Source organism: Eptatretus burgeri, chromosome 12 (assembly GCF_056783735.1).
Source record: "Eptatretus burgeri isolate ZD-2024b chromosome 12, Ebu_testis_v1, whole genome shotgun sequence".
NCBI classification, from domain to species: Eukaryota; Metazoa; Chordata; class Myxini; order Myxiniformes; family Myxinidae; genus Eptatretus; species Eptatretus burgeri.
The window spans coordinates 82,992,274-83,019,773 of NC_140972.1; the positions used below are offsets into that span (position 1 = coordinate 82,992,274).

General features: G+C 38.8%; 1 protein-coding gene across 4 annotated transcripts in view; it reads right to left on the reverse strand.

Moving 5' to 3' along the window:
- LOC147016010 (E3 ubiquitin-protein ligase NEDD4-like) overlaps positions 1–27,500 on the reverse strand; it is a 136,890-nt gene that overhangs the window by 64,224 nt on the left and 45,166 nt on the right. For all 4 annotated transcript variants that reach the window (XM_085848693.1, XM_085848694.1, XM_085848692.1 and 1 more), the window contains 4 exons: positions 27,005–27,104; positions 25,929–26,083; positions 8,887–9,004; positions 6,390–6,548 (listed from right to left, as the gene is read on the reverse strand). In XM_085848693.1, coding sequence (XP_085704819.1) covers positions 6,390–6,548; positions 8,887–9,004; positions 25,929–26,083; positions 27,005–27,104 — 532 coding nt within the window. The remainder of the gene's footprint in view (positions 1–6,389; positions 6,549–8,886; positions 9,005–25,928; positions 26,084–27,004; positions 27,105–27,500) is intronic.

Below are 27,500 nucleotides of genomic sequence, written 5' to 3' on the forward strand. Positions count from 1 at the left end.
CAGAAGTGCAATGGTTGGTCAGAGAGGTATCAACACCCAGCCAAGCGGCATGGTGACAATTGAAATCAGAAAATATGAGGAAGAGAGAGTTGGGATGAGTGATTAAAAGTTGGTCCATGTCATCTGGGAGAGATGTAGATGGAGTCGTCACTGTTGGGAGGATGGTACAACACACAGACATAAGGTGGGAACAGAGGGGTAGTCACAGCCAGAGGTACTCCTGTGGTTTGGGAGTTGTAAGAGCAATACATGAAGAGTGAGAAATGGAGTTTTTGATGTATAGTGCAACTTCGCTGCTGGGAGTGGGTTCAGGTTGATCAATTCAGAGGAAATAATAGCCAGGGAGACATTAAGAAGTCGGGGAGGTCTGGTGGGAGGAAGAATTCTGTCAAACAGATGATGTCCGGTTTATCAGCAGCAGCCTGGATTGAGAGATCCATCAGGTTGGAATGGAGGCCTCAGATGTTTGAGGAAGTATTGAAAGGGTGAGAGGGGAAGTATTGAGAGGGTGGGGTCAGTGAAAGGCAGAAATGGGGGACATGAAGCTTTGAGGGTTGGGGGTTTTCCTGATTCCATATTCCCAATTTTGATAAACGTAGATAAAATCATGGGATGGGGGATTAGAACGCTTGTTAAACACATGGAGAAATGCTGTGCTGTATGAATGGGGGGTGGGGGGTAGAGGAGAAGGGTGGGGGAGATTTGTGGATGAGGTGCAAATCAGACAAAAACCTCAGAAAAATAATCCTTTTGAAGAAAAATAAGATACATGTCGTGGTGGAGACGCGTAATGCGTGTAGCATGTGTGAAGGAAACAAGGGTTGAAATGGATTCTTAAAATTATTTATTTTTATTTTTTAAAGAAGATAGCTTTATTTTATTTAATGTAGATTCCGTTTGGAGAGAAGATGGGGTGGTGGGAAGTAGAACCAGAAGCAGAAGGAAATTTAACAGAAAGGAGACTCGTTATGGGGTGAAATGAAATTCGTCGTTTTGTACGCTTTTCGTATTGTCGAGGCCTTGACGGCCTTTTTAAGGCTTTAAATCGCATAGAAAATTTGCTTTAGCAAATCAGGCCTGGGTGAAATGAAATGAAAGTTTCTTGTTTGTTCCAAGAATACGGAACAAGATCGAGCAAATGAGGAGAGGAAATAAGAAATAGTTTAGGACAAAGTTAAGGAAATAGAAGCAGAGCACCCAGGAATTCAACCAGAACTGATTTGCTAAAGCAAACTTTCTATCCGATTAAAGCCTTAAACAGGCCTTAAAAAAAAAGGTTAAGGCCCTGACAATACGAAAGGCATACAAAACGACGAACAAATTAAAATGAAATATTGCATTGGGATGAACCAGCAACAAATTAACGAATGACACACAAAAAACAGGATATATTAGATTCAGAAAACTCAGCTTTAGTGAGGTGGAAACGAGTAGCTGCAGATTTCAGCATGTACTGGGAGAATCGCAGAACCGGAAGAAAAAAAAACAAAAAGTTGGAGGCTAATTTTCATCAAAGAAGTGAACAAACTACAGCACTTTCATTACAAACAGTTTATTTTGAAGACACAAGAACAAAATAAAAATAAATAATGGTCATATGAACATGCAGAAAAGTTTTTAAACAATGGTGTACTGCCACTTCTCTCTCACCACTGAACACCCTCTCCAAATGTCTCAACTGGCGCTAAAATGTCCCCTTAAATTCTCTCTCACCACGCTCCACCCGTGGAGTTTGTTGGACTTGGTCAACCTATCAGGCATGTTGCCTCAAGTAACTGAGTTTGAACCAACCATAGGGAACAGGCATGCAAATAATCCCACCTGGCTGCAGGTTAGCAATTACTTCTTTTTTTGTGTAGAATTCTATATTTAAAGTATAATGTTAAAAATACGAAATAAAAATTAAAAATTGAAATTGTAATTTGAGAAAACCCAAAATTTACATTTTGTAAACCAAAATTTTTTAATAATAATAAAGAAACAAGCAGTCATAGACTGGTACTTACGAAATCGTCAACTTGACCTCTGACCTTGTCTAATAAAAGCTGTCTCAAGAGAAGGTAGTGATGCAAACCAGAAGTTTCTACCATGATTCTGTACCAAACCATCAAAAATCGAATATTTGACCTCACTGTGACCTTGACCTTTGACCGATTTTGACCAAAATCTAATCAGCACTAGCCATCACCCTTCTGAATCACGTGGTGTAATTTGATATTGGTAGCTTCTTCCGTTCTCGAGTTATCATGCCTACAAACAAACACACAAACACACACACACAAACAGAGGATGGAAGTCATCAATATACTGATGAAATCTTTAGATTTCGAAAGTAACAACAACAAAAAAGTGTATTGTTATGTGAAAGTAGGGAGGGATCCACAGCTAGACTGTGGCTAGTGTAGTATAATCCATGTGTTTCGAGTAGGCTAGATTGCCATGCAACAGGGACCTGTTAGAGAGCAAGTCATTTGTTACACGTGACACTCAGGAGGCCGCGTATGTAATTTATAGACAAGGAAGACAGAATAATTAATTATGCATATGCAAAACCTCTTGTTTGTGGGTGGGGCTACATAAGGACTTCCCATCACAGAGGCACACTTCATATGTGCACAAAGGCCAATTATGATCTCTCTGGCTCGTGTGTGCCAGCCATGGTGACTGGTGGGCACGGGAGTTCATGAGGAGAGGAAAAGGAGATGCTCGCGTAAGAGAGAACTGAGTCAACGAGGAGAAAACTGAGAGGCTCGTGTGGAAAAGAGGACTGAGACCTTGCTTGGAGGAGAAGCCTCATGTGGAATCGACCCAAGCTGGAATCACCATGTGGTTTTGGAGGGTTTGGAGGAAGAAGACAGAGGGTAAAGCAGGAGGCCTCGCTCTAAAAAGGACAAAGGAGACCACTTGGCCTAGTTGAAAGCCGACTCATTGCTGGCCCTGCTCATGGTCATTTGACTTCTTCTGGACATTTTTGTGACTGGTTCTCATCGTGCTGTATTGTGTTGAACTGCGTCCACCCTGTGCATCAGAGAAAAGGGAAGTCCCACCTGCATTGTCGAGTTATAAAAGTGTGATCTGTGGCACCCAGTGGGTTAGGATTTGAGCCTTTATTTCTCATCCATTCTAAATAAGTTTGTGCATCTTTATTCTCCTCCTTGTGTCTATTGACTTGCTTGGTTTGTTCTGTTTATGATAGCATCTTGTCGACGCTCTTCCCTGTGCTTTTCATCATAAAATAAATCCTTTAAAAAGGTAAGAGCGTATTTTAGCCATTTGCTTTCCCTGTGTGATTGATGTCGATTTTAGGCTCACTTGGGTAACCATGGGGAATGGTGAGTAGAGTAATACTGAATGCAGTGCATTTAAAAAGACCACTTTGACCATCCCTCAGGATGAAAGGTCCTGGCTCTGAAGAATTCCGTATCAACGGATACTCGGACGCGACAGTATGTTTCAATTTTGTGAATCACTGAACTGCATTGAATGGGAATTGTATTTTTTAAATGAATAATGAAACATGGGTATTCTCTTTAAAAAGCCCACGTGAGATCTCCTTGGTTTCACACTATTTATGGAATATCTTCCTGGTTAACAAAAAGAAAGTCAAACTTGGATGTTTTGTTACAATAGGCTGAGTGGATAATATGAAATGATTTTAATAAGTTATTTAATTGTTTATCATTTCAGAATCTTTACAGTTCATGCACAGTGCAGATTTTGATTGGCTTTAATTAAAACAAATAATTAAATGTTCATAGGATGGGATGAAAACTCGGGATCTCTTGTGTACTACACAATTGTTAAATTACATTGCAACACAGCCTGCTCTCTTTGTTCAATGGCTAGTTCACAATCACGATGAATAAAAGGCCGAAACCAACAAAAGATAATATGACCAACAACATGACTATACTTACTCGTAATCATCATTACTAAATTCCAACAACTGAACAGTTTAACTATTTTTTTACCTTTTTCTTTAATTCTGCTTCTGCCTTCCATAATTCTCCTTTAATTTAATCATGGTCCTTCAATTCTGTATTTTATGAAAAAAAAAAAAAAAACTAACCTGTAAACACTGCTTTGAATTTTCACCATTTTTGAAGAACTACATCATTTCACTTCAGTTGTCACTGATGTTGTTGTTCAATCAGGTAATTAAAATGACAATGTACCAAAAAATACCTAATTGATATCCATCTTTTTCAACAATGTTTAGAAACTAACAGACCCTGATTTTTGGCATAATGTATTAGTACACTTCAAAAACATTAACATAAACACTTCATAAACAAGCATTTCTTAAATGTAATCATTGCAGATTTTATGTTTAAATTTTTGAAAAACTATGCAATATTAGGTAGGCTTACCTTCAACCTACCTTATTATATACTAGCGTGGATCGGCTCGCGATGCTCGCTTCGCCACATGTAGTTGTGGAGATTGATGTCATAGATTTGTTGTGTTGTCATGATTTAAGCCAATCATAATACACACATTTATTTTCTCCAAATTTATTTGTAATATTGGTGATATTATATATTTTTTGAAATTTATTTGTGATATAAGAAGGTCCAAGTGGTCTAAATGGTCAAGGGTCTAAGCTGTCTAATCTGTCTGAAAGGTATAAGGGGTCCTAATGGTGTTAAGGTCTAAAGTGTCTTGCTTTGATGATTGCTGATTATCGCAATGATGGAGGGGGGAGAGGGGTTTTGGGAGGCCACACATCGGGTGCACCATCTCCGCCCCCCCCCCCAACCCCCGAATGAGCCCCTGATCCCAAAAGTCACTGTTCTCCTCTGCAAATTCTATGTAAACCATGAAAAGCAGCCCAATTTGCCAGATTTGGCAGTGCAGATCTCCAACAAGACAGTGCCACGACACACACTGCTCGTGGCTCCATGACACTGCTCCCCGGCGTATTTGCAGACAGATTAAAGGACATTTTGGCACTAAGATCACCCAACCTTTCACCTCCGGACAATTATCTTTGGGGAGCAATGAAAGGTGCTGTTTATAAAGATAATCCCCACCGTCTTCAAGAACTCCAGGAAGCAGCCATCACCAATTTCATCAACAACTAGCATAACCTGCGCTCTGCCTGACATGTTGGGGTGGGTGTGTTTGAGAAAGGAACTGATGTAGAGTATCAGTAGTAATTTTACTTTAATGCAGTAAGTGGAATACAATGTTCAAAGTACTTCTTGATACACAATATTTTGGGTTATAGCATTGTCATTGTGGAACCCTTGTTTTGTAGTTGGTATAATTTGCACCGTCATGTCCGAGAACCGACGTGATCGTGAGAAGGCAACATATAGCTGACCGTGGCTGAACACCGGCTGTGGAAGATATAACCCAACTTTATCAAAGGTTTGGCCTTGCATTTTGTTTATAGTCATGCAGTAGCTGACTCTTACTGGAAACTGTGTTCTTTCAAGAATGAATGGCAAGTTCACATCTGATGGGGCCAGTTTGATTCATGGTATCAACACATAGTCACCTTTGTTTGCCCCAGTTAGGATCTCGGCATCTAGAACATGGGTGTGGAGATTCCTAACAATCAGTCATGTACCATTACATAACCCTCTTTTTATATCTAGGTTACGTAAGACCAAAAGACACAAAGCCAAATGCAGTAACCGTTTTTGGCACGATTTCAGTTTCAGAACCATTTTATTTACTTTTTTTTGTACCATGCACCTCATATGGTCTTTGAGATAATGTAAGCCGAATATCACGTTACTCGAGCGCAGAACAAAGTCGAAGATAGCGCGACATGAAACCACAAACTCGGAAATAATATACAAGATATTTCTCAGGCTGAGTTGATGCGAGTCTTCGCAAGTATGCAAGGACATGCAGATGCTTGTCTGTGTGCATGTGGACACTATTCTCAACACTTATTGTAAATAAACAGATGTTCGGTACTACAGAACTTCAATATGGATACAAACAAACACGATATTATTCGGTCAATAAGTGAGCTTCGGTCACTTATTGTAAAGGTAAAATTAATTTTTTAATCATTCATAATTTTGTTGGCATGTTCCAATGCACAATTTTCTAATGCACCGTGGCTTTTGAGAAACCTTGTATATTTATGTATAAAAACTGGAAAGTGAATCTTGTTGTTGCAAAATATTTTTAAATGGCTCTCACCCACATTTTATAGATGAATGAAAACCTTAATTTTAATATTCCTTATACATTAATTTTGAGTCACAGAAAAGTCACACGAAAATCTAATAATTGTTTGGGAACTAGAAATGCTTTGCATTTCTAATGTTGTCGCAAAGAGGGATTGGGTCATGACTACAAGTGGAGGATGGAATACACCATTAACCAAAATTTTATTCACATTTTCCAAACAGAACCTCAACACAAACCTCTTCAGCCGTTTCCACGTTTGTCCCTTGTGGCTCTTCTGTGGTCTGAGCATCCATGTGCGACTGTACATCAACATGTTCATTGCCCTCAATAAACAAAGCATCATCGGTGACTTGAGGATCATCAAGAGTCTCGTCTTGGATGGCTTGTAACAAGCTCTACAAAAGGCATTGTGACAGGATTTTCCTACATTTGAAGTATAAATGCAAATATAAAATAAAAAAAGAAAATTCCTGTTCACTGAAAAATCTTTAACTCCGACCTTGTTTTTTGTTCTTTTTTCCAATTAAGAATATGGCTTCAAAAGTAACTCGGAACAATCTCGAATATCACTGGGAAATCGCACTCCAGAATAGGGTTACGGCCAAAGTCACATTTGCCACGGCGGCCGTGGGGTCTCCAAAATCTACTGCCACTAGCAATTATACGGCGGCCGCAGTATTTCCACGGTCACACAATGTAGCAGTCACATATGTTTTTATTTTTCGGGTAGCCGCACGGTGTATTTATAAATTGTGGAGACCGAAAACGTGGGGGTGCCGTACGGTCTTTGATTTGATGTCGCACGGTGACCTTAGGGCGTTCCTGCGGCGGCCATAGAATTTTCAAGGCAGACGCAAGGTGCCCGCAAGGCGACCGCAGGGGGATCCTAAGGCGAACATGTGGCCAGACGAACGGTAACGAGTGGGTTCTTTTTTTTTTTTTTTTGAACAGACCAGTTCTTTTGTTTCGGCTTGTCGAATTGCTACGGCGAACATAGAAATGAAAAAAAGTTATAACTCTGCGCTACAATTCCACGGCGAACCTACGGCCTGTAAAAGACAGCCAAACGGCGTAGGGCCACCCTGAGGCCACCTCAGAAACTCTGCGGCCGCCGCACGTCTCTGTCAATTCAGATAGCGTATGGCTGCCGTATCCCCACCATAGAGCAAATGTGACTTTGGCCTAAACAAGTCGATTGTGATTAAACGGCCTAAAAAATAAATAAATAAATAAATAAATAAATATCAAAAGTTAGAAAAAAATAAACAGACTGCTGTGGTTCATCTGCATTTAAACAAGTTAATAAAAAAACTACAGAACAAGATAGAGCATTTAACAATGCAGAGTCTCAATGGGGTATGTAGATTACAGTAGATGTAAAAAAAAATAATCAATGCGGACTGTCTGGCTGACATCACCATATAACAGGATAAACAAACAAGCACTCATCAATGTTTTCTTATTTCGCTCTACTATTCCTCGTTGAAATTGAAGGGAAGGAATGTTCCAAGATATTTAGAAACAACAACAACAACAAAGTTCAGAATAACATCTGCAGGGTAAATCAGCATTTTAAAGGGTGCTGGGTAAGCATTCTGAGCCAAGTAACGATCACCCCATCAATCTGCTTCCTGTAATGAGTAAGGTATTTGAACGCCTCTTCAATGAACAACTTTACATTGACTGCCAGTATGGCTTTCACAATTCTCAATCTACTGGCAATTTACTATCATTAATTACTGACCATTTCAACAGGGCATTGGATCTTTAGGGATCTAAAGATCATTGGATCTTTAGATCAACAGGGCTCAATTAGATGCTTTGTTTTTGCCAAAGGCCTTTGACACAGTGTGGCACAAGGATCTGCTCCACAAGCTTCAGTCGTATGGCGTATCTGAAGTGATGCATTAAATCATCTCAGCTTTCCTTACAAATCGCAAGATGAAGGTGGTACATGAGGGTCAATCTTCTCCTACTTGTTCCATCAATTCTGGTGTTCCACAGGGCTCTGTCCTTGGCCCCACTCTGTTCATTGTTTATATCAATGATCTTCCTGATGAAATTCTGTCTCAGCTAGCAATTTAGGCTGATTACTCCTCAATTTACTGTACATCTGCTGAGTAACTCAACATTACTCGTCATGAGGTTGATGTTTCACTGGACAATGATTTGGAGAATGTGTTGAAGTGGGGGCATGACTGGCTGATAACTTTCCATGCAAAGAAAACTAAATTGTTGTCCGTGTCTCACTCTGGAAACGTGTTTTGGATCTGTGTACATGAGGTCTTCCCTATATTTCTTTTCCCCTATATTTTTATTGCACTATATTTGTTTTGCTTTAACTTTATCTAACTTTAATATGGCCTCTTACATCGAATGACCTTATTTGGGGCAATTAAAACAAAAAAATTGCTCAAAAGATAGAACCAAATAGAAAACCAATTTGACAAATCCATCCATCCATCCATCAATTGGGACCATACTCTGTGCAGAGCGTTGGTGCTGCCAAAGCAGTCTCCTTGGCTATTGGGCACAATCCTGGACGGGTCGCCACTCCGACACAGGATACCAGCAGGTTGGCACTCATTTTGCCGACCTCGGAAGGATGACAGGCAGAGTAAACCCCACCTGATAGTAATTCAACAGCCGAGTGGGATTTGAAGTCAGGATGCTTGGATGCCAACCCCACCACCCTAACCAATAAGCCAACACCAGGCATAATTTGACAAATACCTGAGAAAATTCCAAAGATACTGGGCTGTCAACGTCTTCACTGATGTGCCTCCGTGAATGGAAAACACGCCGTGCTTCGTCTCGATTTATTTGTTGTTCACTCTCTGATGGTTGGTTGCTGAAAGAATATGCAGAGACAAGTTAGTCCATCTTAACCAGAAATACTTTGAAATGTACAATTTTTGTTAACATGCTTCACTAAGTAACACATTCATGCAGACATTGTGAATATTAATCAAAAGAAAGTGAACAAATTGGCTCATCACATTCATATAGCATCCATGTGGAGTATTGTCTGATGCATAGACACCTTAAATTATAATGAATATGAGCAAACCTAACTTAGAGTGTGGGTAACCAATCGCTCCAAATTCCCAAAGATATTACAGAGTTTAAGCAATGTTGCAAAATGCATAGAATACATCAGTCATCACAAATTTTTCAGCACATAAGATGAAGAAATGTCTCAGCTATCATCGAGTGAAACCTGGGTTTAATTGTCGATTAGTTGATAAATTACATAGCTATTTGGAAATTCATTTTCAGGCCTGTTTCACAATGTAAGACCCAAATTCCAGGAGCCGAGCATGAGCACCGAGAGTCCATAATTTAATGTGTCCTATGGTACTAACAGAGTACAGACCAAACCAGAATTGACAAGAAGTACAATTATGCTTTTAAAATGTGGCACAAGTGTTACAAAAGTTTAATCACAAAGCACAGGTAAAGGAAATAAATGAAAGATCAATCGGACTAAATTATAGGTGGAGTGGAAATTTTCACCTTCCTTCTTGCCACAAATTCTTTACATGTTTGTTCGGCAGTGAATTGGTACAGTGTGAGGATCATGCTTGCAGGCATAAGATTCAATTAGGGTGTCCACAAAGTCTAGTTTGGTTGTAATAAAAATTTAAAACTGAGGACATCCTGCGCATATATATATATATATACATATATATATATATATATATATATATATATATACATATATATATATATATATATATATATATATATATATATATATATATATATATATATATATATATATATATATATATGTATATATATATGTATATATGTATATATATATATATACATATATATATATACATATATACATATATATATACATATATATATATATACATATATATATATATACATATATATATATATATATACATACATATATATATATATATATATATATATATATATATATATATATATATATACATATATATATATATATATACATATACATATATATATATATATATATATATATATATATATATATATATATATATATATATATATATATATATATATATATATACACACACACACATATACTGCATATTTGTATGTCAATCGCATACAGGTCACATTTTTACTCTAATCTTCACAAAACTTCACCACCTGGTAGAGGTAGTAACAAGATTAAAGCCTATTGTTTGAGATCAATAGGTCAAAGGTAAATGTCACATAAATCGTCACTTTTCAACGGATTCACTTCATAACTCTGTATATACATATTTTCAATATATACTCTGTATATATTCATAAAATGTGACCTGCTTCTACATTGGCGGCCCTATGATTTGCATAATTCACGGTTTTTCTGACCCGATTCTAGATTCGCAGCACTGTTCTTCACGTATTCGGGGGATTTTTGAATTTTCCTTGTGAAACATGAACCGCTGGGAACCTTTCCCCATTTTTCCCATTGAAACAATGCCCCAACATTCACGGTGTTTTTCAGGAATGTATCCCCCACCAAAGTCGGGGTCCAACTGTTATGTGTGTAAAACTGAAAAATGTGTGGATTGTGGACCCTCATCAAGGTGAAGTCTTGGTCGACCCATGTGAGTTTTCCATTTTAAAATGACATGCTGTTTGACCGTGAGTACATTTAATTATTACTTATTATTGGACCTTGACTATGTTTATTAATTATGGCCGATTGGAACATACCTTTTAGACATGTAGACCTTTTAGACCCCTCAAGATCTTTTACACCCTTCAGATCCCTTAGACAGAGTTAGACCTTCTGCAATACAACTTTAGGGTCACCAGTCATAATCAAAAGGCCCCCATTGGTAAACCACCTCAGTACCAAGCTAAGAAGGAAAAAATTGAATGAATTAATGAGATTTCTCTTTGCTTTTTTTTCATGTTCTGCTCATCTTCATTAATGGAATATGAAAAAGTCCCACGTGACATAGAAAAATATGTCCATGACAACAATTTCACCCCATTATAATCAAATGGGATGTTTTGTGATTATATTATTTCCAAACCACAGGAATTTTTCAAGATATCAGATTGAGACTGACATATTTATTTGTATAATGTGTAGGATATGTGTAGAAAATCTCATCAAAATTAGTCAAAGGTCAAGGTCTATGCCACCCAAAACATGTAAAACACTTATTCAGCCACAATTCAAAAATGTATTAACCAGATTTGTTATGCACAACATTTAATCATGTAAAACACTTGATTGGTCAAATTTTCCAAATTACCAAATTGCTGTTTCTATGGCAACTATTGTTTATTTGGATTTCAAAAGTATCGTGTTATGCACGACATCTTTATTGTTACTTGCAAAAATCGAAGATTTTTCAAGAATATTGCTTGGTCTTGTGTGTCAGTCTGTCTGTCTGTCTGTCTGTCGCCTCCAGGTCACAATTTTCAAAATCTTCATGAAACTTCACCACATGGTAGAGTTTGTCATAAGTAAGAGCGCCCAATTGTTTTGAGGTTAGGTCAACAAAGGCAAAGGTCAACAACTGTCAAATTTCTAAAATTGTCACTTTTCATCTTCTGATTGACTTGAAATTTGAAGAAGATTTGAACATTTGGTCATTTAATTAAACCACCAATTATTTTTAAGGTCAAATTCGTTTTATGGATTTTGCAAGTATTGTGCTATACATGACATCTTTCTTGTTTGTTTGTTTGCCTGTCTGTGAGCAGGATCTGCCAAAAGGTTGTGAACAGATTCAGACAAAATTTGGTGGACATGTTGGGTGTGTGACAAGGATAAATTTATTAGATTTTGGTCAAGCTTTAGATCCAGATCTGGCTCATCAGTGGGATACAAAACATATACTGTTCATCCTGGCGGAAGTATGCACTCTACGGAGTGCCATTCTAGTTGTATCTATATGTGCTCCATCATACAGACGAGTGGTGTCCAGAGGGATGGAGCAGTGAGAACGTTCTCTCTCTGAGAATATACAAATAGGAAAACTGAGTGAGAAAGGGGAGGGAAGAAGAACAGTCAGTAAAACAATGCTTTGTTATGTGTTGTGCCGCGTCCGTTTTGAATTACTTCGTTTGCCTCGACTTTGGAAAGAACTCAAGTGTGGATTTCATCTCCCTGCTGGTTTTGAATCCATGAAGTAGTGAACCTTAGCATTTTGTGTCACTCCTCCAAGAGTTATTGCTGTTAAATATATATATATATATACATATATATATATATATATATACATATATATATATATATATATATATATATATATATATATATATATATATATATATATATATACACACATATACCATATGAAACACAATGTGTGTGTATTTGTTTGTGTGATGTCTGTCCCACCTTCAAAGGATGATTAAGAAGGGTTTTAAAGGCCAATATTTAAACACGACTGTGTTCACTGAGGTTTATTTTTTCAGGATAAAAAAGCTCGAAAAACATTTTCCATTAAAGAGTAATTACATCTTTTCTTTTGGAAATGTAGATGATGACGTGCAACCGGGCCTCAATGGCGGTGTACAGAATCATTTTTTTAAAAATAACAATAAAGACAAGGCACAGGGAGGTGAAATTCGCTGCACATGATGTAACACGCAGGCAGAGTAAAACGAGTGTTCATTTACATACGTGCGATGTCTAATAAATAAAGAATATAGAAGCACGCCTGATGCTCAGCCGAGGCTTCAGACATTAGCACGCTGAAGGCCGTACCTTCAAAAAGAAATGTCCCAGAAGAAAAATAAATAAATAGGGTAACATTTGCACATGTAGTGTTTTAAAATAACACATTTTCTTGCTTCAAAACATCATATCTTCCAGTCTCTGAATATTTAGAATAAAATAATTCCAACCCGTCATTTTTGATGGGCTTTTATACTCATATCTAAATCTAAATGTCAACGTGCTTTTTTTTTCGTTGAGGATATACACACACACATATTATATATATATATATATATATATATATATATATATATATATATATATATATATATATATATATATATATATATATATATATATATATATATATATATATATATATATATATATATATATATATATATATAAAAGCCTGGTGTTGGTGCAGTGGTTAGGGCAGCGGCTTGGGATCCAAAAGGTCCTGAGTTCAAGCCCTGTTGGGCCACTGAATTAATACACCAGGGGGTTGACTCAGCCTGTCATCCTTCCGAGGTCGGCGAAGTGAGTACCAGTGTACTGGGCCGGTGTATACCCCGGTTAAAATAGGTGTACCATATCCCTGTGTCGTAAGAGGCGACCAGGGTTGCGTCAGGAAGGGCATCCGGTGTAAAACATGTGCCAAATCACGATGCGGATGATCCGCTGTGGCGACCCCTAAAAGGGAGCAGCCGAAAGAAGAAGAAGAAATATATATAAATATATATATATATATATATATATACACACACATATATATCTATATCTATTGTTACGAATATGGAACCCATCGCACACAGCAGCCAGAGTCCTTATAGATCAGTTATATCGGTAAGTATGTGTTTCTAGTTCGGGTTCCGTCCCTTGCTTAATGAGTAATTAAGTGTACATGTGCTGCGAAGTTGTTTTATAGTCAGGTCATTAAATCCTTAGATCCGACAAACCACCCACCCTGCCACTGAACTAGCGCGTTCCCATTCACAACTCCTCCACTGAACTAGCGCTTTTCAGCGCGTTCCCATTCACAACTCCTCCACTGAACTAGCGCTTTACAGCGCGTTCCCATTCACAACTCCTCCACTGAACTAGCGCTTTACAGCGCGTTCCCATTCACAACTCCTCCACTGAACTAGCGCTTTACCAGGCTCCCCTTGCTGTTCAGTTGGAGTTTTCACAGCGCGTCAACACACCTGCTCCCTGTCCAATCAGGAGCGTACAGTGCATCAACACACCTGATCCCTGACCAACCAAGCGCGCATAGAGAGTCCGACACCGAGGCTCCGCCCCGCTCAGGGAGCGGATAAAAAGACAAGGCTCCCTTTGGAGTGTGTTCGGGTTCGTGATCATGTTCGTGTTGGTGTCTGGAGCCTGGTTGTGTGTCGGAGCTTGATGAGAATCACTTGCTTTGCCTGCCTCGCCGCTTCCTCGCTTGTTTTGCCGTCCGGATCGTGCTCAATCCGAATCGTGATCGATCCTCCTCCACTCCTGGTGCCTTCATCCTTGACGCCATGTGAAAGCTGTGGGTTTGAGTCCTGCCACTGAGCCAGATCGTCCAAGACCTCACGAGGCGGACAGGTCCAAGCACAGGCTCTGGTCTACAGCTCACCTTTCCTCAAGCTGGAAGCCTTCAATAAAGACCCGACGGGTCCGTTTCTTTTGGGTGTGTGTCTGTGTGTAGGCCCGGTCTCTTAAGCAGAATTGTTAAGAGCTTTTGCTCACTGTATATTGCCTGCCTGATATTCGGATAACTCTGCCCTTACGTGCTTCCCGCCCCGATTATTATTGTAAAAAATTTCCCTATTGTTGAATGTCCCAGCTCGTTCCCTATCATTTATTTTATTGGCTTAGCACGGTGCATGTTGAAAAATAGCGAGGCAGTAAATTGTTCATTTGGACTGACGGGCCTTGGTAACCATCCGCTCGGGTTACACACGGTTCGGGCACGGTAACGGCTTGTCCCGCTCGAGGTCTGTCGAGGGTGTGAATTCCCCGGTAGCTTTACCGCGTGGGTAATTAGGTATATTGAAGTTTGGCAATTAACCCTACCCCACGCCGTCGAATTATAATTGGCGATTCATTGTCCTGTAAGGGACCCGTGCCTTTCGGACTTATCCGAGGGTCTTGACCTAAATTCCGGTGTGTTCGGTGGAGCCGACTCTACTGCTCCCTCTAGCCGTCGTGCTCGCCACAATACCCGGTCCCACAACACTATATATATATATATATATATATATATATATATATATATATATATATATATATATATATATATATATATATATATATATATATATATGTATATATGTATATATGTATATATGTATATATGTATATATGTATATATGTATATATGTATATATATATATATATACACATACATACATACATATATATATATATATATATATATATATATATATATATATATATATATATATATATATATATATATATACACAAAGCTAGAAATGCAGCAAAATTAAAGCAGGTCTCCCTTGACTCACATTGAAGTTGCATGCAAAATTACCCATTTGTGTAAACAAATAAATTGAGCAATAGTGAGAATTCTCTTTAACCGTTATTAAAGTAACAGTCGTTGAGATATCTACAATAGTCTTAATCTTTCTATAAAGTACAAAACATGTACAAGTTTTTTCTTCATGAGTATTATTGTGATGATGGTGTTATAACTGGTCAGTGAAAGACAAGGTATTATTGTTGGGATTTGACCTTTTTATTTACCAAGAGCACCAAATCAGATATTTATATTGGTCGTCTACATTCCACCACAAGCCAATGGAGCAACAGCAAGTAAACACATCACTTCCAGGGTACATGATCTTCAGGCTTTATCACCTGATTCACCCAAACTTATCTTGGGAGATTTTAATCAGTGCAGATTGGACACCATGTCACCAACATTTCATCAACATGTGCAGCAACATGCATGGAATGATGCACTGCTGGATATATGCTACTCCAAAATTCCTTGCTTGTATTTTTATCAAAGGCTTGTCCTCAGCTGGGAAAGTCTGACCACAACATTATTTTGCTTCCATCTTACAAGCAGAAGCTGAAAAGGTGCAAAGAAGTTACAATGCAATGGCATATTTGGAACAGAGATACTACCGAAGGGTTGCGGGCATGATTTGATTGTACAGATTGAAGTGTATTCATGGATTCATCTGAGTCAGTTGATGTGAGGTTAGCAGTTATACTCCAGTTCATAAAGTTCTGTGTGGATTCTGTCAATCATTATAAAGTTGTTAAAACACATCTCAAACTAGAACAGCACTCGGTAGAGCACATAACTCCACCAGGCTGAAAGGTTTACATTTTGTATCCACACGAAAGGTCGGATCTGCAACCAACACCCACAATTTTTTTTCACAACCCGTCCACAATGTTTTGAAATATCATGCTATACTGTATATCATTTTGGGTCCAATTGCTAAATGATGAAGAATTGCTTTAAACACTACAATGACACTCAGTACAGCACATACATCCCTATGCCAAGGCTAAACAGTTTACGTTTTGTATCCCTGCACCGATAGGCCAGATCTGGATCCGGACGTGAACCAAAATCGAATCTGCTTGTTCTTGTCACCTAACCAACTCATCCACCTCGTAATATTCACAAGTTATCCACAACTTTTTGAAATGTCATGCTATATATCGTTTTTGACCCCATCTTTCAATGTTGAAGAATCACTTAAAAAATTTAAAAATAAAAACTCTCGTATCCGGATCTGGATTCGGATCTTCACCAAAATCGAATTGATTTGTCCTTCCCACACACCCAACCTGTCCACTAAGTTTTGTCTGAAACTGCCATAAAACTTTTGGAGATATCATGCTATATATCAGTTTTAGCCCAATCACTCAATGGTGATTAATCACTTTAAAAATTCTGGTATCCAGATCTGGATCTTCACCAAAATCTAATAATTTAATCCATGTCATAAGCCAACATGCACACCAAATTGTTTGAATCCATCAACAAGTTTTTGAGATATTCTGTTCAGAGAACAGACAGACAGGGGTGAAAACATAACTTCCGTCCACCTTCAGTGGCAGAGGTAAGTATAGTATCCGGACCTGGATCTTCACCAAAATTTAATCAATCATTTCTTGTCACACACCCAACCTGTCCACCAAGTTTCGTATGAATCCATTCATAACTTTTTGAGATATCCTGCTCACAAACAGAGACAGAGAAACAAAGGAGGAGAGGAGATTGGGACCATACTCTGTGCAGAGCGTTGGTGCTGCTTAATCAGTCTCCTTGGCTATTGGGTACAATCCTGGATGGGTCGCCACTCTGACACAGTATACCAACATGCTGGCACTCATTTTGCTGACCTCAAAAGGGTGGCAGGCTGAGTTAACCCCACCTGGTATTAATTAAAAAACTAAGTGGAATTCGAACTCATGACCCAAGGATCCAAAGCCCGCCATCTTAACCATTATGCCAACATCAGACATACAAACAAAGGAGTGAATAGATAACCTCCGTCCACCTTCAGTGACAGAGGTAATAATATGCCATGGGTTACCAAGGATCTGAAGGACTTGAGCAAAAAAAAAAAAAAGCCATTTTGGATGGAGATAGATCGCAAGTGAAAGCTATTCAGAAATAAATGAATGGGCAAGTTACAAAGTGAAAGATAAATTATAAACTTAGTAATTTTCAAGGAAATTATACCTGTGCTGCTTGGCAGAAAATACAGACCGTGATTGGCTACTAAGACAAATCAAGGAGGCTATCAGACTGTACTAGTTTGTTGATAACCTGAATGATTTTTCATTGTAGATTTGATGTTCACGATTTCAAACTGGAGAATGCTTATTGTGGAAATGTTAAAGGAGAAGATCCAGGACTCAGATGAGAGTCTTTTTGTGAATGTGTTTGAGGTTCATAATCATATTTGCCCAGATGGTATTTCGAATAAGGTTTTGAGTCTGTCGTCAACAACTTGTCCAAGTGTTTATATGTATTTATCAATCGATATTGGATAACAGTGTTATTCCCCAAAAATTGGAAATCTTCAATTATCATTACAGTAGCAAAAGTAACAAGAACCAGTTGGTTGAATGAATACCATCCAGTCACCTTGGCATAGGATGTAATGAAGTGCTTTGCAAGGATATTGTTGAAATGTTTGAGTGGTCAAGTAGGCTTGTTTTCATCGATCTCAATTTGCATATCAGAGTAATAAAGATTGCTCCATCACTTATATACTCCCAAGTCTTTTGTGAGATCAGTATTTATTGACTTTTCTAATGCCTTCAATAATACACATTAATTTACAAGTTACTGAAATTAGATGTCACACCTATGCTTTCAAGATCAATTCAGTTTTCAAACGGATGAGCCACAACAGGTGATGTGTCATTGTTTTAAGTCAAGGCACACCTCAACGTTGAGTCGTCTGCCCCATTTTGTTTTCTTTGTATACATGTGACTGCAGCAGTTGAAGTCCTAATTATAGTGTTATCAAATATGCTGATACAGTGACTGCAGCAGTTAAAATCCTAATTTTAGGTACAGTAATTAGTGGGTTCCTACTGACCAGATAAGCATGAATATGTGAACAAAGTTCAGAAGTTTGTAGACTGGTGTGACCGTCATTGTTTAGTTCTTAATGTCAGCAAGACAAAGGAAATATTTATTTTCTTTTTGACACTTAGCAGGTGATAATGACCCTTTTGATTATTCATAATGTAGAACAACTTTCTGAGTACAAGTATTTGGGCACAATGATCGACAAGTTGAAATGTAGCAATAATTCCTAAGTGATGGCTGGTAAAGCAAACCAAAGAGTGTACTTTTTTAATGAAATTGAAAGAGTTTTCTGGAAATAATAGCATTTTGGTTCTTTTCTACCAGTCATTGTTTGAAAGTATTCTTACTTTCAATTTGATTCATGTACATTTAGTGATTCATCAAAAGAGAATGTTAAAAAATTGGAAAGACCCAGGAAGATTGCCCAGCTTGTAATATGGACAAACCTTCTCTCAAATTATACCTTGTATTATAAACGTGCTGTGTTGAAAGTTCACAGGATAATGTGGGACCCATCGCACACACCGTAATTGTTTTAGTTTTAATCGTTCAGGCATTCGCCTTCATGCTCCTCTTACCGTGTGCTGTCGGTTTCGACCATCATTTGTGCCCAATTCAATTAACATGTTTAATGCTAATGCAAAAAGGATGTGATGCACTCTTTTGAAATTCAATTGCCAGTGGATGAAACATTTCTATATTTCATGTGGACAGAAAAAGAAAAATTGAATGAAATGGTCCAACGATTTTAAGGTGTGGGAGTCATGCAGACCTATCGTGTGCATTGCATTTGCTTATGTTGCACTCGGACACCATCATTTCAATACGAGTTGACATTAACCAGTCTATGCATCCCATGCATGCTCGTTATTTTTTATGCCCCACTGTCATTTGGCACTTCTCATCCTTCATTCACTCTTCTCCAATTACAAATCATTATTCACTCCAGTCATTTGGTACTTTTCTCTAATCTGTGTTTGTAACACTAGTACGTGCCCGTATATGCGCGCCCGTACGTGCGTAAATGTACATATGAGCTCTTTTACAAAACACCAATACGATTGTTGAATCTGACTTGGTCTTTGGCTCATTCCTGCTTACTTGCGACAGTTTCATCTGGCGGCAGTGAGGGACATCTGATTGAGGTACAGAATGGCAGCGGTTTTGTACAGTTATAGTTTGGGCATTATGTGGACCATTCCTTGCTCAGGGAAAAGGCAAGATCTATCCCGTGATTGCCTCTGCGCATCACTCGCCCAACACAGAAATTTAAATCTGCACGGTAACACGACATTGGGTGCAGGATACAAGAGGAGGTCTCTGCGGCAGGAGGCTGGTGTGGACATTAAGCGACTCACTGGATGGATTTGAATCAGACAACCGGGTCAGCTGGTGAACCATTACAATATATGGACAAGTACAGGTACATTCAAAGTACAACACCTCCATGCCAAATAAATAAAATATCCTCCAGCACGCGACATTGCCGGGCGCCTTCGATAGCCGCCAATGCTGCCATGCAGAACATCGAGACGGAATTCGGAGGGAGTGGTGTGCAATAATTGATTGAAAAATGAAGAATGAATCAATTAATTGATCAATCAATAAATCAAAAATATCCTTCGTTGCCAAATGACTTGTTCACTTTCATGTAAGAATATCAGTTTCCTTGATCAAAAGGTGCCCAAGATATTGCCCAAAAGAAACAAAATAAATAAATAAATAATAAATCAATAATAATTAAGTAATTAATCAATGAATTAGCTAATCAAAAAAAATTAAAACACCGTTTTGCCAAAGCACATCTTCACTTTTGTCCCCAAATTTCAGATTCCTCGCTCAAAAGATGGCTGAGATATCATTATAATGAAACAAACAATCATTATAGACTGCTACTTACGAAATCGTTAACTTGACCTCTGACCTTGTCTAATAAAAGCTCTCTCTAGAGAAAGTAGCGACGCAAACCAGAAGTTTCTACGATGATTCTGTACCAAACCTCTCATAAAACATCCGATTTTTACCAGAATTTTGACAACCGAGTGTTAAGCATACTTAACCGTTACCAAAATTGAAGACAAGATTGAAATTGACTTTAAAACGAGCGCGTAATGCCGTGTGTTACAATCCTCCTCATTAGCATAATCTTCAGTCAAGCCTCAGATACGACACCCGACATAAATCTCATAAAACATCCGATTTTTACCAGAATTTCGACAACCGAGTGTTAAGCATACTTAGCCATTACCAAAAGTGAAAACAGGATTGAAATTGACTTTAAAACGAGCGCGTAATGCCGTGTGTTACAATCCCCCTCATAGCATAATCTTCAGTTAAGCCTCAGACACAACACCCGATATAAATCTCATAAAACATCCGATTTTTACCAGAATTTCAACAACAGAGTGTTAAGCATACTTAACCGTTACCAAAAGTGAAAACAGAATTGCGATCCGAGTTAAAACCAACTCGTAACGTCGACCGAAGCAAAAAAATCTCCATTTCTCCACGCAATTATTTAATATTATATTATTTCATCAAAGTCACAAAACCGTAATATTCGGCCATCCACCAACAATCTTTACATAATCCGACGGGTTAGCGAGTCAGGCATGCGAGGATAACCTTTATTGAGATAAAAAATGACTTTTAAACACCAACTTTATCGAAAACACCGTCAGCGCGCACACGCAAAACCTTTATGTGACTCAACGCCGCGTCTGCTCGAGCGCACTGCACCACGTGACGAGCCGTGACGCGGCGAGTGAAATATTTTTTATTCAATCTTAAAACGTCTCCAAAACATCAGATTTTTGCCAGAATTTCGACAACCAAGTGTTAACCATCCTAAGCGATCACAAAAACTGAAGACAAAATTAAAATCGAAGTTAAAACGAACTCGTAACGTCGACCAAAGCAAAAATACTCCATTTCTCCACATTAAGTTACGGAATTATGTTTGACCTCACTGTGACCTTGACCTTTGACAGATTTTGACCAAAATCTAATCAGCGCTCGCCATCACACTCCTGAATCACGTGGTGTAATTTGACATTGGTAGCTTCCTCTGTTCTTGAGTTATCGTGCCTACAAATAAACACACACACACACAAGCAAGCAAACACACAAACAGAGGACGGAAGTCATCAATATACTTACGAAATCTTTAGATTTCATAAGTAACAAACAACCAGTCATAAACTGGTACTTACGAAATCGTCAACTTGACCTCTGACCTTGTCTAATAAAGGCTGTCTCTCGAGAAGGTAGCGACACAAACCAGAAGTTTCTACGATGATTCTGTACCAAACCTTCCAAAATCGAATTTTGGATGTTTGACCTCACTGTAACCTTGACCTTTGACCGATTTTGACCAAAATCTAATCAGCACTAGCCATCACCCTCCTGAATCATGTGGTGTAATTTGACATTGGTAGCTTCTTCTCTTCTCGAGTTATCGTGCCTACAAACAAACAAACATACAAAAAACAGAGGACGGAAGAAATCTTTAGATTTCCTAAGTAACAAACAAGAAAAAGACGTCGTACAGAGCAAGGTACTTGCAAAATACACTCCCCTCTCCAAAAACTGCCCTGGAACATCAAATGGTCTAATTCATGAAGATTACAATTGACAATCTTAATCAAAGCTCAGGTCAATCGGATGAAAATTGATTATTTTTCAGATTGAAATTGATGATTCGAGAAGTTTGAACTTGGGTTGATCTTTTGATCTCAAAAATAGTTGGTTTCCAATTTCAGTGATGCACAATGCAATCGCTGCTTAATTTTCAGGTTAATCCTATGAAAATTGATGATTTTTCAGATGTAACTTGATGATTTTAGAAGTTTGACCTTGAGTTGACCTTGACCTTTTGACCTCAAAAATAGTTGCTTTCCCAATTCGGTAATGCGCTGTGAAATTGCTGTTTAATTTTCAAGTCAATCGGATGAAAAAAGATGATTTTAGACATCTGACCTCAATATGACCTTTGACCTCAAAAAAAAAAAAATAGGCTTCTCAGTTGAGACTACCTCTACAACTTGGTAAAGTTTCATGACGATCAGTTTAGAATTGTGACCTGTCGGCGATTGACAGACAAACAGATAGAATAACAAAATCAACTGACGAATGAACTTAAAAAAATCTTCGATTTTGTAAGTAACAAACAAACAAATGGAGTAAAAACTGAGTACTCCCTTCATTCGGTGCCTGGCAATGACATCATTCATTGCCTGGATATGGAATTGGGAAGGAGTGGTGTACAATAGACTTTGTGACAATTTGCATCATTTGTATATGCAAGAGGTGGACTGGAAAGTGGACACGACCAATTATTTCTCAAATCAACAACAGTGGATACTAGATTTCTTTGCACCATATGGACAAAGCATGTATGTTACACAAGAAAATATAAATTAGCATCTACCAAAAGAATTCCCGACCACACAACATCCCTTTCCCAGTCACTTGTCATTTTATATAAATAAGTACCTGGCCTCAAAGCAAAAATAAAATAAAATGTAAACAAATTAGAAAGAAATCGAATTTTATAAAACACACGCACGCACGCACGCACGCACACCAACCCCTCCAACCCCATTATGCAATTGCAACATGTGGACAAGGTTCCAGATAAATGGGAAAAAAAAGCAACCAAGAATTATGAATTTGTGAAATCATTTCTATATAAATACTATTTAAAATTTTTGGGGATTTTTCAACAAAATTTGACACCTCTACTCATTCGTTTGTCTTTCCCCTCCAACACCCCCTACCTGTGGAACAAACTTCCACATTCTCTTTAATCTGCCCTCCAGGTCTTGAAGACAGCTGTTCACCACGCTCTCAGATCATCCCTAATCCCAAACCATGATCTTTTCTACCCCCGCTACACCACCCTCTCCCCACCCCTCCAAATTTCCAGTTTTACCTTCCTCAAAGTTTGTTTCTGTATCCATGCTATCCATCCCATATGTCCTCCCCTCACTCCTCATTCTTTCAAACATGCATTATTTATACAAGTCCCTCTCTATTTTGACCTTCAACCATGCTGTCTGTGTTCTTTTTCTTTCTCTTTCTCACACAAGGAAACACAAGGAAATCAGACCCAGGTGGAGGCCAATCAGCCCAACATGCCTGTGCCACACCAATTTATCAACACAATATCAAAAGGAGAAAATGCAAAAAAAAAAAAAAAAAATTAATTGTGTTTTTTGTAATTTTTTTGTACTTTTCCTATTTTTTCCCCCCCAGGGGAGGGGGCATGGACTTGGTTAAAAACACACACAACATCAACCACACAACACCCATTGACGAGACCCCCACCAACAGCACTCCGTCAATTTCTCATCAATGCTCAAACTACCTAAGTCCTGTCAACATCCCTATTCCCCTCTATCTCCATAACTTCCAGGTACCTATCTAATTCTAATTTAAACTTATCTCCTGTTTCTGCTGCCACTGTATTTCCAGGGAGACCATTCCATGCATTAACTACTCTCTGAGTGAAAGTCCTCTACATTACTACCGTATTAACTCTCCTCTTCTTTTCTCTCAAGCTCCGGCCCCTGGTCCTATCACTGTCTACTCTGTTGAATAATTAATCTGCACTACTTTTGTCGATACCTTTCATCATCTTAAACATCTCTATCATATCTCCTCATAACCACCTCCTTTCTAGTGTATAAAGCCCTGTCTCCTTCAGCTGCTCCTCATAGCTGAGTCTAGCTCGGCCCGGAATCAATCAAGTAGCCCTGCACTGAACCCTCTCCATGGCGTCTATGTCCTTCCAGAACTGTGATGACCAAAACTGCACACATTATTCTAGATGTGGATCTCACGAAATTCCTGTACAATGTTAACACCACAACTTTTGATTTATAAATGATCCCCCTCTGAACACAACCTAAAACCCCATTTTTTTACCTATAGCTGCCTGGCATTGTGCTGCCTGCTTACCTCCCATATCTATTACCACCCCCAGATCCTTCTCCTGAGTGACACGCTGCAAAATTACACCTTGCATCCTGTAATCTCTATTTTCATTGTTCTTTCCCATCCCCAACACCTTACACTTGCTCAGGTTAAATTCCATCTGCCAATCTTTTGCCCAATCTATACAAGTATCAATACTTTCCTGAATCTGATCACCACCCCCCCCTACTATCCACCTTACCTCCAGGCTTTGTGTCATCTGCAAATTTTGAAAGCTTACTCTTCACCCTATTATCCAAATCGTTGATGTAAATAATGAATAGCAATAGTCCAAGTACTGATCCCTGAGGTACCCCTCTACTTACATCCTCCCACTCACAGCCACTCTTTGCTTCCAATCACGAAGCCAGTTTGCAATCAAATTTGTTACGTGACCAGCCACTCCACAAGCTCTCACTTTGTCTAACAACCTCCGACGTAGTATCTTATCAAATGCCTTCTTAAAGTTTAGATATAATATGTTCGCTGCCTTTCCCTCATCAACCCAATCAGACACTGCTTGATAGAACTCTAAATGATTTGTTCAACAGGAACTACTTTTTGTAAACCTGCGCTGACTACCTTTAATTAGTTTGTATATATTTAAATGGTTTCTCATCAGGTCCTTAATTAATGTCTCCAACACCTTCCCGACAACTGAAGTGAAGCTAACAGGTCTATCATTTCCCAATTCTTCTCTGGATCCTTTCCTAAATAATGGTATTACATTTGCTCCTCTCAAATCCTCCGGTATCTGTCCTGACTCCAGTAAGCTATTGAAAATATCCATTAACATCTCGCTTACCTGCTCAGCCACTTCTCTCAATACTCTCAAGTGCATATTATCTGGACCCAGAGCCTTATCTACTCTTAGATTACCTAGCTGTTCCTTTACTTCATCCATTCCAACCTGGATCTTCTGTAAAAGCCCTTCCTCGCCTTCTCGATAGATACTCTCAGCTATTGACAATTCTCCTGACTGTTCTTGTGTAAAAGTTGAAGAAAAATACTTGTTTAATAAGCTACTCACTAACCACTCTCCCGGTGCTATTCCTCAATGGGACCACACTGGTCCGAACCTGTTCTTTTTCCCTGATGTATTTAAAGAAAGCCTTGCTATTATGTTTAATATTCTTAGCTATGTCCTTCTCATACTCTCTTTTGGCTTGCAGAGTTATTTTCTTCACTTGCCTCTGCTTACTCTGATAGTGATATAAATCTAACTCCAGTCCTGTTATTTTAAACTACATAAATGTCTTCTGCTTTTCCTTAATAGCGTTCCTTGTCTCACTGCTCAACCACCCTGACCTCTTTCTGCTTATAGTTTTACACCTCATTGGAATGTAATGGCACTGTGTTTTCACTTTTTTTTCCTCCTTCTTCTCCTTCTCCTTCTGCTTCTCTGTCCTGATTCACTCAGTGTTCTCACTCCTCCACGAGCAATGACTCTATACATACAAATATTATTTTTTTTTGACAAATACGCAAATGATTCAGCAGTTGCATAACCACCACAAGTGGATATGGTGAGCATACCCGGCATCTGGTCGGCGCCACTGCATACTCCTCGTGCGATGGTTAATGTAGTGTGTGCGTCCGACATTGTCCTGCCGCTCTTCCCATCCCACAGGTAGTGGCGGTGCACTCGTCAGCCTCGGGCTCCATTGGGCATCAAGAACCTCCCAAGAAGGCTGGAGACATGCAAAGGTGAGAGGATGAAAAACACTACCTGTGTTATGCCCGCGTGCTGCAGGGCTAAGAAAACGATTATATTCAGTTAATTCAGCAAATTTTGGGTGGTACCTTCTCAACGGTTTGCATTTTAGTGGCCTTGAGGGAAGGAGACATTTAATGTTGGAGATTGGCAACATGTAAAGATGAGACAAAGCACAACCACACCCCAGGAAGAGGTTTTGGCTCATCTTTCACGAACTGGCTGGCCAGGCCTGATGTCCCATTGAAGGTGGCAGGAATTTATAATTTCCTCAAGGTGTCGGCAACAGCCTACTCTTTGTGAAAGACACCATGTTATGTTTAATGTCCATCAACCAATGTTATTGGATGGGACATCCAGCTTAATGGCCATTCAAGGGATGGTGCACTTTGATACAATGCCCTGCCTGTGAAGCACCAACTACTTGACTCCAATGCAACTAATCACTTTGACAACAGAGAATTCTGCACATAAGATAACTTGTGGTATCAACAAAATAAAAGGCATTGTACTATTTACACAGGGTCCCCTCTCCCCTCCCCCCCCAAAACCACCAACTCCCAACCACATCTCCAATTCATTCTCTCATGCTAACTGTTGAACATTTCATGACACTTCAGCGGCACTCTGAGTCATCCTAATCTTGTTGTGCCGCTGAATGAGGTCAATTAGCACTTCATGCATTCGGGTGCTTTGTGTACAAAGTTGCTCGCCTTCTGTTTAGTTTCAGAACAGAACACACAGTACTGATGGAATTTCATGTCAGACTCAAAAACAACTAATATTAAAACCATTCATAAATCTTCAATTCCTCATCAGAAAACACCAACTCTGTCATCATAAACCTCCCAAAGTCTAACACCCCTTCTCTCAATTTCCTCCATGAGATGAAACATACTTCACTAACTCCAAAAGGTTCTGAATTTTCAACTTGAGCCCCATCTTCTGCGAGGTGGGCAAGCTTCAAGCAAAGGTGGCCCTGCACTCTGGACTTGTGGCTGGAAGAAAAAAAAACAAGAAGATTTAGTCTCAACTACAATTTCCAAAACACATTTGCCCACTTTTTCAGGATAGTTATCAAAACAACTATGTGAGCAGAGTGCTGACCCAAAGTATTTCGAGTTCCAGGATCAATTTCATAGCATCAAGAACAATTTCAGTATGATAGCAAACCAATTTCAAGTATGGGTTGAGAAAACTCTTCTAAATGGTATTTATAAATAAATGGCTTCACAAATTAATAATTCTTGTTTGCTGTTTTTTTTTCAGTGATCTGGAACCTCCTCCTACAGTTGGTCACTGACCCCTTCGTGTGTCTCTCTGGCGATTGCCTCCACTGCTTTGATCGACTTGAACCCTGTCCTGGTGGCGAAGCCACGTTTACATCAAACACT